The following is a 13,376-nucleotide window of genomic DNA, read 5'->3' on the forward strand; positions in this document are numbered from 1 at the left end:
AGTAGATCTATGAGCTTTTGGTCTAAAAAAAAAACATTTTTAAAATCCATCCATGGTGAAAAAGTACATGCAGGGTGTTTATAATGCAAAATAGTCCCAAAAGAAAATGAATTGTTCACTTTGCCACTGTTACCATTAACGACATTACATATAAAAGACACATGTAGGTTCACTAGTGGCTCTGGTTCCTATCACCACCAGAACTCTGAATTATGCAGAAATTTTTGAAAATCAGTGGAAGTCTCCTTTAAGAAAATGTTCAAGGAAGCAAATTGATAAGTGCTTTTCGCTGTTAGAAAGCTACATTCTACAGTTCTTTTCTTACAGTTATTCTACATTTTGCTGTTTACAGGCTTATGACAGGCTTTTATTATCATGTGCTTTAAGTAATGGGAATGTTTTTGATGATCTCAGTAGTGAAAAAATGTATGTGGAACTGCCAATGAAATAATGGTCAAATGACCGTTTTCAATATGTCACTCTACAAACATGAATGAGTTGGAATGAAACTGAATTAGTTAGGTTTGTAATTAATAAAGTTTGCAGTATAAACCAAAAGGTGCTGTAATATGTTGAACACAAACACGCTTTGGTTTTACAACAATGTTGTTTTAAAGTGTGATGCTGTTTGCTTTTGTATCAGAGACTCACACACTTCATATTGTAACTTTGTTTTGTACTGATTTAATAAAATGATATTTTTAGTAATTGCTTTGTAAATGTTCATTTCTCATTAAAAGAAAAAAACTCCTGGAAAGAATACAACCCTAGCTATGTACAAAAGTTAATTTATTTTGAGTATTTACATCAGTTCACACACACTATGGTTTAACAAACAACAGCAGTGAAAACCTTTATGATCCCCTTACTTGACATTACTTGATATCAGTTTGACATCGTTTGTTTAGCAGAACACGACAGATATTTACAAAATGAAACACATTTCTGGTCTATACAAAAACAGTATTTGTTGACTTTACTGACTTTTGAAGCTTATATATTGTCTGTTAATCTATGTTTAGCTAAAATGCGCTGAGAACATGATTTAATGAGAGAAAGGGTAAAGAAGGCTTATGATAGTCAGCAATAACTGACTTTGCTCTCGCCGCATCCATACTTTATATAGCTTACCAATAAGCTTCATCTGGAGTATAAAGTGTAACAAGGTTGAGGAAGGTTCTATGATGTAGATGTCTACTTTTCTGGTTACTTGTTTGAACCTGCATGATGATTCATTTTTGAAAGTTCATACTTAATTCCCAGCAGAGACTAGCGAGGTAGCTCCATATCCTCCTGTAGTTTCTTTTCTCTCTCTTACAGGCCAGCGCTGACGTGGGCGAGGGGTTTGAGGGCATGCTGATTGCAGAGTGGTTAGCAAAAGCCTGTAAGTGAAGGAGAGAGCTCTAAAGTGGCCTTGCAAGGGGCAGCATCGGGGACAGGCCCACCAAAGGAACAGTTCTCATGACTAAATCATGGCCAGGCCTCCGCTACTTCAGGCTGTCTGAGAGGGAAATGTAGATTTGTCCTGAAATGTTAAAGTGGGCGTGAGGTGTGCGGCAGAGTGGCGTTGTCACCATTGTTCATCTCCAGCCATAGCCTGCGCACTGACCCGTGGCAGGACGCTCTGGCTGGAGAGCAGCGCTGCCCGCCTGCTGAACCCCCACGGTGGGTAAAGAAAAAGGCAGCAGCAGTGGGCCTGCTGCAGAGAGGAAAGCAGGAGAGCTGGAGTTCAGAGTGAGGACATTGTACACTTTCTCATTCTTTTTCTATTACTGCAGCCTCCACTCCCTCTGTGTCCGCACTGGCCTGTTTCTGTTCATCCATGACTTGCAGGGGCCCATGAACTGCACTGGATCTTCTGGATCTGATTAACGATGGTTTGAATTGAACATGAGCAACAATAATTTATGAGCGTGTTCATTTCTATTCTCACTTAATAGCTGTCTAAAGCAACTGCCCTAAAGAAACTAGGATTACAAACAAAGATGAAGAGCCAAACTGAAGGACTAAGATGACCAGAAGCCATGTGTGGCATCTGGATTCTCTATTGCGAATCTGAGATCTTGGTGATGGAGTGCTGGATGAGGGGGAAGGTGTACTGGAAGAAGCAGCGTAGTCTCTCTTTCAGTTCCTCTCACTATCATCAGGCTTGCGGCGGCCCTGGTGCCATAAGGCTGTGGGCAGGTTCTGGCAGCCCATGTACTCCTTCCTCATCTCTGCCTCAGTGAGAGGAGGCGTAGCATTACAGGGAGCCCCAGCCAGTGTAACATTCAGTAGGCTCGCTGCACCGTCGCCCACGCGAGGCATTACTGCGCTCTGGTAGGACAGAAAACCAATATGGGGACATGAATACATTAGCATTCTCAGAAGTTAACTGCTTTAAAGACACATATATGTACACACACATATGTCGCTGTGTCAGTAAAATATTTTCAAGCACTAAAAAAGTTTCTAAGATGAAGTCGTTTCTCTTTCGAATTTTCCCGTTCCACCTTAAATGGTGCAGCAGTTACATTCGACGCCTCAGTGAGAATTTAAGGTGGAGCGGCAATATTTGAACGAGAAGCAACTTCAGACTCGTAAATCAGTCGAACGTTCAGAGACATTTTACAAGAAACTAGTTTTGAGGAAAGGTTTTCTGGCGGAGGGAGAGGAAAGCAGCTATAGCTAAAGCTTAAAGCAGAGCGAAGGACAAAATGCCTCTTCTGAACATTTGGGTTGCGACTCCTAATCTAACCTGGCTTTAATGCAGAGGGTTGGGTTTCTCTCATCCAGTTGTGTTTTTGTTATGTGCCGCCACAGACTGTCCAGGCGCTGCACTTACCCACATCCAAGTTCCGCCTTTTACGTTCTGTCAACATTACGTTATAAATGAAATATTTAGAAAATTACATTAATGAATCGATTCAGAATCGTTCATGTCCACATCGTGATGCATTTAAGAATCTGGTTTTACCCCTAATATATATATAGATAGATAGATAGATAGATAGATAGATAGATAGATAGATAGATAGAAAGATTTATATTTTAGAAATATATATTTTTTTTTTTCTGCATTTTCTTTTTCCACCTTACTCCAAATATATCAGGCACTTTTGCTTCTTTAGTTTCACTAAAGCAACAAAATGAATGGCACTGACACATCATGGAAGCCTACACTTCAACAATTAGCATCATGCTAACTTCCTGCCTAATCACTACACATAAAACATAGCTGCTGACACAGCCATTTAACTGTGCACCCATAGCCTGGATAATTTCCATAGAGAAGCATTAGGAACAGTAGCATGGGACGCTAGGAGCAACTGCACACGAGCCTAATGTGCTCAACGCAAGGTGCTGGTTAAAGGGGTTTAAAGTCTCTCAGCATTGGGCTGTGGAGCAGTAAAACTGTGTTCTCTTGAGTAATGCATCTTCCAATATATTTAGGATGAGTTGGAGTGGTGGTTCTGACCCAGAAGTGATCATCCAACATTATTACCAAACCCCCAAAATGCTTTTGTGGCTGAATGCTGCAAGATCTTCACATCAATGTTCCTACATCTAATGTAAAGCCTTCTCAGAAGAGTAGAGGCTTTACTGCAGCAAAAGATGACAAACTTCATATTAATATCCCTGATTTGATACAGTGGATAAGCAGGTGTCTACAAACTTTCAGACATAAAACATACTTTTACACAAAAATGTTTTATTGCTGTTTAACAATAAGCAAGTCTGCTTTTTCTTGTTTGAGCAAGTGTGTGATGATTTATGTGTCCAGTTTGCTTAATGCTAACTGGTGGATTACTTTGTACTGACATTAGCTTTGTAGCTGACTAAAGAAGCAGTGGGATATAAGAACCACTGTAGAATCTTTCAATTGAAGGTCCTTTGAAGAATTACTTTTTCAAATTTTGTAGTCTGTTTCAGGGTTTCCTCGTACCTTACTGAGATGGTCTATGAGGCAGTGGGATGGACGCAGAGAGGCCCAGAACTGAGCCGTGTCCACCCAGGGCAAGCCGTTGAGCAACACCACATTGAGGTGTTTCAGGGAGCTCTTCAGTCTCTTACTGAGGACAGAGGAGTAGCTTTGCTCTACAAAGAGCAGCACTCGACTGGCCCTGCAGCCTGCCAGGTCAGCCAGCAGCTCCCCCACTGTGTAGCGCTCCTTCAGATCCGCCTAGACAGAGAAATTTTAACATGCCTGAACTTGAAGATACAACATTCAAAGCACATTACAGCACCTCACAACTTTTGTGCACTAGTTCAGAGCAACTCTCTGTAAGTGTACCAAATGTGATCACTGGCAATTGCTTAACCTAAAGGCTATTGGCTGGTGAAACATTTGAGTTAAAGTCTTTTTTTATTGATTTAATTTTATATTTACAGATAAATTGTATTAGAGAGCGTTTATATTGATTAATTTTGACTTTATGGCTTCAGTGGAAATGCCATTAGTTGATGGAATCAGTTGACCATATGAAGGGCACTTTAGAGAGAAAGGAGCTACTTTCTCATGGGGAGCGGACCGTCTGGTGGTCCTTAGCCTGTGTGGTCCTTGTCTCTCAAGCCCCCTTTTGTCACTCCCATCTCTATCTGGGGATCAGGTTGTTGCCTTTGTCCCTTGAGAGTCTGTGCCTATTGTTACAGAAGGAAGGGTTTTACCACACAGTCTGGGCCCTTCCGTCTGCCCGGCTCTGAGCATATGGCCAGGATTACTGACCACCTTTAGCAGAAGAAGGTGGGATTTCACTGAGGTCAGATGAGTGTATTTTTAAAAGGAAATATAATTAAATGTGTTTATGCTTTGAGAGATACGTTTATTAATAGTGGAGTATAGAGAGGGGTTGTTTTGAAGGATTGACAGATCTATTGGGGTTTGGGATGAGAACGTCTGGAGGTATTTACAGGCTTACTGTAAAACCCGCTACTTTCTCTTTGATATCTAATATAAACTTACTGTGCCAGGCACTGTACAAAAGGAAGGAGTATGATGCTTCTAACAGAAGTACTGGACAGTAGTACACTGCTCAATCACCCAGAGATAAAGCCCAAATATAAAGACCAGGATAGATGTCCCCAAACACCAAAGAAAGGGTAGATGAGAGAGGACCAGAAGGAGGCATTCCATCCATGTCTATGACTAAATGCCTTCCTTGTTGCCTCTTTGATTGGGCAATAGGCACTTTGAAGTGGTGAGCCGTGCTGATTTATAGAGGAGACACATTGAATCCATTAACAGGAAGATAAGGGATGATCATTCTTGCATTCCTGAGGTCTGTCTATTGATCTCCTGCTTGGATTTTCTATTGCATAACATTAACTGTAGTGTACAGCAGTAAAAATGACTGCCCCTTATTTTGTTTATGGCTCTTTTTCAGAGTAGAAGGCTAAGGATTTAGTTACATTTGCATCTGGCAAACACTTTTATTCAGAGCAACGCACAGCTTTACTCATATTATAGAACTGGGGAAATGTAGCATGGAGAGTCTTACCCAAGGACTCCTATTAAGGTCATATGATGTACATGCCCAAGCAGAGACTTGAACCCCGGAGGGCAGTGGTTTTACTGCGCTACACCAACTGAAGCAAGTGCTTCATAGTATGCAGCCATTTACAGGGTCACAATGTGAAAGCCCCACACACTTACAATGCCATTGTTGTTGCGATCCCATAGCAGCATGGTTCCATCATTGCGGGTGGGACTGTTCAAGTAGAGGACCAGGGAGTCTGCACAGTGCTGCTTGCGGCAGACGTAGGAGATGTGGTTTCTGATCACCTCCTTCTCTGTGGCTGGATACATCCCTTCTGCTTCTTTAGCTACACATAAGTAGAAGGTGGACAGTTGGAATATGAAGCATGGTTTGTTGAATAGATTGATGCAGTGCTCAGTGTTTAATTTACTGTGCTATGAGAAACAGTTAATGGAAGTATCGGAAGGCTCATTCATGAAGAAAGTCATTCTACAGAAAGTTCTGTGTCTACAAAGCATTGCCCTAATTACCTAATGCATCATCCATCATTCAATTTGCATACATTAGGTACAGTCTAGTTTTGAGTCCTCACCTGCTACCTGTCCATTTCCAGCAAAGAATGTTTTTATGTGGTCCTTATGGAAGCCATTGTTCCTCAGCATCCGGTAGAAGAGCAGCAGGTTCTGCACATGGCGCTGGTATGTAATCTGTTCCTGCCAGCCACCTGTACAGAAAAGAAAACAACAGAAATAGAGAGGACTCAGAACAGCCAAACTGAGAGTGCCTAACTGCATGGGTCATCCAAAAATGTTGTATGTTTGTATTAAGTACTTCACATCTGATTAGATAGTGATCTAATTAATATATAATTTACATATAGTTTAAAGCAAACCCATTCAGAAACAACACCAAGAACACTGAAAAAAATAATCAGGGTGTTTTTTTTAACCTGATAGCAGGACTGCATGGTCGCAGGTCTGGTAAAGGCGACAGGAGAGGTGTGTGGCTAGAGGCTGCTGGTGGCACCGGCGGGTGTTTTTATTGAGTTCGCAACTGGAGATAGGAACACTTGGCCTGGTTTGAGGTAAGGGCTGTGGGCATCTGGCAAATTCTGGATGATCTGTTATAGAAGTGGCACAAAGCATGAGTTACTATTTGATGGATAAATGTACAGACAACATTATGCTGTTACTGTTTTAGCTGTGCTCTGTCTTTTTTGTACATTTTTACATAATAGTGTGTCATACCATTTCAGAAAAGACAAAAATCAGTTTCAGATTATTTAACTACATGTGATTTGAGGCAAATATCTGGTGATTTATGCTCCTCTTTGTTCACTGGTGAGGTGTAATCTTCCATTAGCCACATATTTACTTTAGCCTTGTTGTGGTCTTGGCTGAGCAACTACATGTTGTCTAAGGGGAAAATTGTACGCATTTTATTTTCTGCAAAACTCTCACTTTCAGACATAATACTTAAAATTCATTCCCTCATTCATGCAGACTGTACATATTGAAATCTTTAAAGGTCTCGACAGAAGGACTTAACGTTGAAGCACATTTGACCTGTAAAAGCTAGAATCTACACTTGTCTGTCATCGTTGCACCTCTGCTAAAGCACTCATATTGAAGTTTTCTGAAAACAGATTAAGCTGAGGTTTTCCAGTGAAGAATTGTAATGTAGTGCCAGAAAAAAGTCTTGGTGTGTGTCTGGAAACCTGTTCCTCTCAGTCACTGACTCACCCACGCAGCGTAGACGCTGGGTTCGGTTGCTATCCCTCACTCCCACCACTAGGGGCAGGAAATGGATCTCACAGAGGCCACTGCTGCGCTCCATGCGGCCCGCTCTGGACACTGTGCTCCTGCGGAACCGTGCTCGCCCCACCATACGGTCACTGCGGCTCCGTCTCCTTTTTAGCTGGTTCTGGCAGCGAGTTTTCAGGACCAATGTCAGACACTCCTCTCCTGTAATGAGGCAGTCAGACAGTGGCCTACAGATAACCATCTATACATTACATTTATTTTTATTGTAACATAAGTGTATGGTTAAAGCATGTATGATAGGATGCAGAGGTCATACAGATGTTCTTTAGAACTAAGTTGCCATGTATTGGTCTTACAAATGGCAGAAAATAATGTTACTTGAATGTGCCTGAAATTGGTCACTGTGAAGCTTATACACTAACACAATTTTGCTGACTTTTTGGAAATAAAAGTGTGCTGTAGTATGTAAACATTATTAAAGTTTCAAAACTGTTAAAACTTTGAAATATCATTCATCCCCATGCAAACTAAGTTGCAAAAAATGTTGAGTTAATTGTTTTGGTGCTATCACAAAAAACAATGCATTTACATATATCCATCTGTTCAGCCTACAGCAATTCATGTTAATCTTATCAAGAAGACTGCTTTTTGAATGAGGTGCAATACAAGACAGTCAATCAGAATAGAGATCATTTACATATATCAGTCCTGAAGGCACTTTCACAAAGACAGTCTGTATATTTTTAAGAGGGAAAGAGATGTTAGAAGACATGGATTTCAGCTGTTCTTTATCCATGAACCCTGACGAATGACAGACATTAAATAAAGAAAGAAAAATGTAGGAAACAGGCCCTTTAAAAATAACGCTACCAAGAAGCGTTCTTTGGAGCGATACTATAAAAGAACCACTTTCAGTTCCCTGAAGAACATTTCAATACATTGTTCTTTGTCTTTCAATGGATGGTTCTGTAAAGAGGAATTTTCATAAATATGATTGTGAAGAACCTTGTTAAAGTTTAAACAACCTACACATAGTGGAAAGCTTCTACATCAGTTTTGTGCTTCTCCTAGAACCATCTGTTCAAACTAAAATCATTTAGGCATGTTTATTTGCAAGAGTGTAGTCCTTTCACAGTCTCCTGCAAGTCTACCATTTGTCCTGTTCTTGCTTCTGCACCATTATCAGACACTACCGCAGCCAAGCAGCCTGCATCTATTTCAGGTAACACAGTCTCAATTATCTTGGACGCAGCACCATCATGAGATTAACTAATCAGAGACCATTATGAATCTACTTAACGTAATTTCCCATAACAAGTGAAATTGCTCTCGCCACAATTAAATGTTTCCTCCGCTTGCCAGCGCAGTGTCAAAAGCATTAATGTCTCTCTCATTCGCTCTCCCTTTCTGTGGCCACTTATTTTCCCTGCTGTCATTACAGTCACACAAAGGGACCTGGGAGGATTTCGAATCTGGTCAAAATAAACTTCTGTTGTCTTCCTCCTCTCTCCTCATCTTCAGCTTAGATGGTCAAGCTTGGGCAGATTCAAACCCAAAAATGCTTCCAGATTCAGGCTACGGTGAACGAGATGCAAGCCAGATAATCTGCTTTTCCGCCCACAGCTTATGTTTGAGCCTCTCTCTTTTCCTTGATCATTTCTGACATGCTTAGCAATTATTAGATTTCCCAAGGCTGCTTTTATTTCCTGCTCTTGAGGATCTTTACTGAAAACAGTGAATTACTGAGGACTTAAAGACATAAACAACTTGTGAGGTATAGCTGTGGAATAGCATAACGAAACAGCAGCTGCACTCAATGATGTTCAAACATTTTATGAAGTTTTGAACTCCTTTATTAACGTGTGTGTAGTCTGATGTCAGAACATGAGAGCTAGTGTCCACTCTTAGTCTCTTGGAAGGTCAAATCTGAAGCACTAACAGAGTTGTTTGCACTGTAGGGGGTAGTGTGTATGCAGAGTTGTGTCCTGAACCAGGTGCAAAGGACAGAAAACACGCTCAGGATGAATTATTGACACCTTTTATTGCGATTGCATGACTTTCTTGGTTCAGTGGTGCATCTGCCCTCCACTCTCCCTGCAGGGGGCCATGGCCTGACTGCTCCTGAAAGAACTACTCCTGGAGCAGAGTGTATCACACGCTCCCTCACAGCCACCAAGGCTGCACACACGCACAGACTTGCATGCACTCCAAGCATTGCCCTGTCAGTGTTATAGCATAGCATCTGACCCCTATATATGAGCCATTGTACCAAATTAGCTGTGGTTCCACTGTGGAAAAAAAAATATTTATTTTTAAAAAGGGAGGAAGTATTCAGACTTTAGTTATTTCCAAGAATTATGTCATGTATCTTTTTAAACTCAAGCCATTCATTGAGATCATAATAAGCTAAATACATATAGAAGAATCATTTATTGTGTGCATTCTATTGGGGGTGGCTGTCCCAAATCCTAACATAATTTTTTGTGTTTTTGTCGTCAGTGTTGTGGTGATCAGTGATCTTTTTGGTTTCTTTTAAAGTGAAGATGAAAGATTTAAATTTATCATGAGATTAATGTTTAAATAAAAAAAAATATTTAAAAAAAAACTTTTCACGTCATTACTGAAAAACAAAGTTTTTACACGGGCGAGGCCATGCATTAGAGCCCCATCCATGCATTTTAAAGCAGGAAGTGAGACTGCATCCCTGTACCTCATGGCCACACGGTGAGCAGTTAGATCCCACTGATTTGTAGTGAATGTGTCCCAAACATGGAAAATCAGTGTTTAACATAATGAATTGTCACTGTTGAAACATACTTTCTACAGTTAAGTGAATTTTGGGGTTTTAATAAAATTATGATTTTATGTGTGTTCACAGCCCTACTTGTTGGTCATGTGTCAGCTAGTGTTTTTGCATTATGCTCATAATGACCTAAAATGGTCACTTCTGAAACATTTGGTAAAGTTCCATTGTGGAATGTGTTTTCATCTCTAACTTTGGTATAATGCAGTATAACCATCCATGTCGCTGATGAACACTCTGTCTTATAAAGTTATAGAGTGTACTAGTAATCAAACTGACATGCCACTGGCATTACTCACTTTTTAGACTTTCACAAATTAAAAATATCATTTTCACTTCAAGCAAAACTCACTATGTCTCAAAGAATGAACCAACACTATTAGCAAGTGAGCATGTATAGCACGCATCAGTGAGTATAAGTCAAATAAGGCTGTAGCCTATGACAGAAGGTAAAACACTCCCTATGGGGAGTTTATAAAGAGGATATACTGATGGTGATGTCTGTTCTTGGTGGGAACGGTGTCAGGTAAATGTGCTGGTCACTGGGAAAACTGGGAGTCAAATCTCATCTAAATCTCATACATTCTGTCTAAAGGCTACACAGTCTAATAGTCTTTTAGAAAAATGTGTGCATTGACTGTGGGGTCAGCAGTGATGTGCTGTAGTTTTATTCCAAACTGCTGTATAAGTGCTCTTCAGTGCATTTTAGAACTGAACTCTTCAATGTATCACCCTTCAGAAACACTGAACAATCTAGTGTTTTTTGTTTTGTTTTGTGTGCTTTTTTTTTGTTGCTTACTTTCAAATAGTTTCTAATCAAAACTTTAAAATATTGAAAACTTAACATAATTTTGGATTTGTTCAAAACTTTAAAATGGCATCCAAAGAGCTCACAGACTCAAATAGATTATATTCTTTTGGCCACACTGTTGAATCTCTGCTGTGGGACCAGCAGCGATATATAGATGGACCTGTGCTGCCTCATTCATTTAATAGGCTACTTATTTGTCTGTTTATTTGTTTCTTTAACTTTTAACTGTTTAGATTTTTTCTAATTTATGAATCTCTGGGCCAGTTTCACAGATTCAACCTAAGGCTGCACTAAAAATACTTTCCACTTGCAACTCTCCACTGACACTGAAATTAAGTCCACGATTAGGTTTAATCCAAGTCCGGGACTCCGGCACATTTTATTCTAATGCCTTTTATATGTTTGATTATTTATATTTTTTAATAACAATAAATATAAGTATATATTTCTTGTCCCACTCACCCAAATAAATCCCGTCCATGTGGCCGCATCTTTTCTTTGTCACGTTAAAGTCCACGTAGAAGAGCACCACGGGGTGTCCGAAGCTTTCTTCGGGACTGGGGTCCAGCACGAGCACAGCGTCGTGCGCGCTGGCGCCGGGGAAAAGCTCCCGATTAGCCCCGGCCTCGTCCGCCGCAGGGCTCACGGTGAACTGGGAGTCCGGCAGGATGGCCAGCACTTTGTCCTGGCTCGACTCGGACACGTAGACCACCACGCCGGGCAGGCGGAGGTGGGCCAGCCTCGAGCACTCGCCCTCCGGCAGACTGACCCTGCGGCACAGGCTCAACTTCACGTATTGGAAGGCAGCCTTCACCCAGCGGTCCAGCCGGGCCAGCCTGACCCGGGACCCGCCGTGCTGACCGGCCAGCAGCGCGAAGACCAGCAGGGAAACGCACACGGAGCGCAACTTCATGCTTTCGGGGAGACTAACGATGTGGTGGCCACTAACGTCCAGCCCTCGCCCGTTTGGATCAGCCTGCTGGGATTTAAAACTCACCAAAGCTGGAGTGGACGCTCGGCAGGCTGGGAGGATGCAAGCCCCCTCTTCATTAGACGGGACATGAAAGGGCGCGCGGCAGCATCCAGATGGAAAGTGATCTGCAACTGTAACTCCATCCCACAGGCGCTGCGTGCCGGTAAACAGAGGAAGGAGGGAGAATGGGAATGGGAGGAGGGGTGGGGGGTGTTGGGGGGTGTGCCGCTCACTCTGCCTGCAGACAGCAGGACCAGGTACATGCATGTTCTTCCACAGAACTCAGGTAAAAGTACAAGACAACAGCTGTGGACTCTTCTCTGAACTCAGGGTTGAAACTGACCAGCTCTAAGTGACCTCTGTTAAAGACTGGGACTTAAGGATTGCATTACAGGCCACCACAGTCTGCAGGGGGTTATTAATGGCAACGCTGAATATAGAGGAGCGATATGTTTATAAACTGAAACACTTCTTCCACATGATGATAACTTATCTATTCACTTTATTAACATTTACAATATTCACAGTTTACATGTATAGAAAATAAATCATGGACCTGTTTAAACGAGTCACTGGAGGCTCAGATGAGCGTAAAATGACTGAAAATTCGAGCACGACTGCGTTAAAGAGCTGTTTTCCTTAAACAGGTAAAAGTTCAGTAATAATAATAGTAATAATAGTAATAATAATAATAATAATAATAATAATAATAATAATTTAGTTTGCGCTTTTTTATTCGAATGTTGTAAAAGAATTGACGGACGGACTGATGTAGCTGTAAACTGAATTCAGACTCAATAGACACTTTAAGTCTTGGTTTGACCTACAACCTGGTGTTTACCAAGAGCCACCAGAAGAGGGCGTAGTAACAATATTTATGGAAGAGTGGCACTTCTGGCGCTTCTTACAATCCAAGCTTGTAGTCTTTAACAACGATAAACTAAAGATCTGAAATACAATCTTTTTAATCTTCAGAAAAAAATAATGCCTGTTTTTGTTAAATACTGACCAGGCCGTTAGGCCCAGTGCAGGGGTGGCTCTAATACTTCAGACAGTCCACTGCAGATGTAAACATTGCATGAACAAATAACACTTGGATATGTACATGATTTATTGAAAGAATAAATAAAGAAATATGATATTTTCTCAGGCCCCTCAAAATATGTATTATTAACTCATGAGTTTTGTCACTGTCATTCAAATAGGATGTTAGTGTTTAGCCTTTAACATGTGTAAGACTGCTTCACCGATGTTTCTGTACATGTTTCACTTGGTTGAAATAAAAAGATAAAAACATCTTAATTTCACTGTTTTAAGTCTTAATCAAAGATCTGCAAGTCCCATATGACAACTGATTCAATGTAGGCCCAAGTGTTGTAGAACTGAAGTATACAACTGCTGTGTCTACCATTCATACCAGCACAACACCAACACTGAGAATGATCCGCCACCCAAATAACACCTTGTGGTCTTGTGGGGGTCCTGACCTTTGAAGAATAGGGTGAAAGGGTGATAAACAGTATACAGAGAAACAGATGGACAATCTGTAATTGTAGAACTACAAAGTGCA

The 13,376-nt window shown here is 41.1% G+C and overlaps 1 protein-coding gene across 1 annotated transcript; it reads right to left on the minus strand.

Annotated features, from left to right (window-relative positions):
* Window positions 1-772: 772 nt before the first annotated feature.
* si:ch211-67e16.11 lies at window positions 773-12,103 on the minus strand. Its single transcript, XM_017691695.2, has 7 exons — window positions 11,296-12,103; window positions 7,199-7,420; window positions 6,406-6,576; window positions 6,049-6,180; window positions 5,633-5,802; window positions 3,926-4,162; window positions 773-2,316 (listed from the first exon to the last, which is right to left on the minus strand). Exons 1-7 carry the CDS (start codon window positions 12,071-12,073, stop codon window positions 2,125-2,127), a joined length of 1,902 nt encoding a protein of 633 aa, XP_017547184.2. The 5' UTR covers window positions 12,074-12,103; the 3' UTR covers window positions 773-2,124.
* Between the last annotated feature and the right edge of the window lie 1,273 nt (window positions 12,104-13,376).

This window comes from Pygocentrus nattereri, chromosome 6, assembly GCF_015220715.1.
Source record: "Pygocentrus nattereri isolate fPygNat1 chromosome 6, fPygNat1.pri, whole genome shotgun sequence".
Lineage (NCBI taxonomy): Eukaryota > Metazoa > Chordata > Actinopteri > Characiformes > Serrasalmidae > Pygocentrus > Pygocentrus nattereri.

What these genes read in the sequence shown, in the direction of transcription:
- si:ch211-67e16.11 (XM_017691695.2), bottom strand. Translation starts at nt 12,073, where the DNA reads ATGCATGTACCTGGTCCTGCTGTCTGCAGGCAGAGTGAGCGGCACACC. An exon ending in ATCGCAACAACAATGGCATT is followed by an intron (nt 4,163 to 5,632) that starts GTAAGTGTGTGG and finishes TTCTCTGTCTAG; the next exon opens with GCGGATCTGAAGGAGCGCTA. An exon ending in TCATAGACCATCTCAGTAAG is followed by an intron (nt 2,317 to 3,925) that starts GTACGAGGAAAC and finishes CTGTCCTACCAG; the next exon opens with AGCGCAGTAATGCCTCGCGT.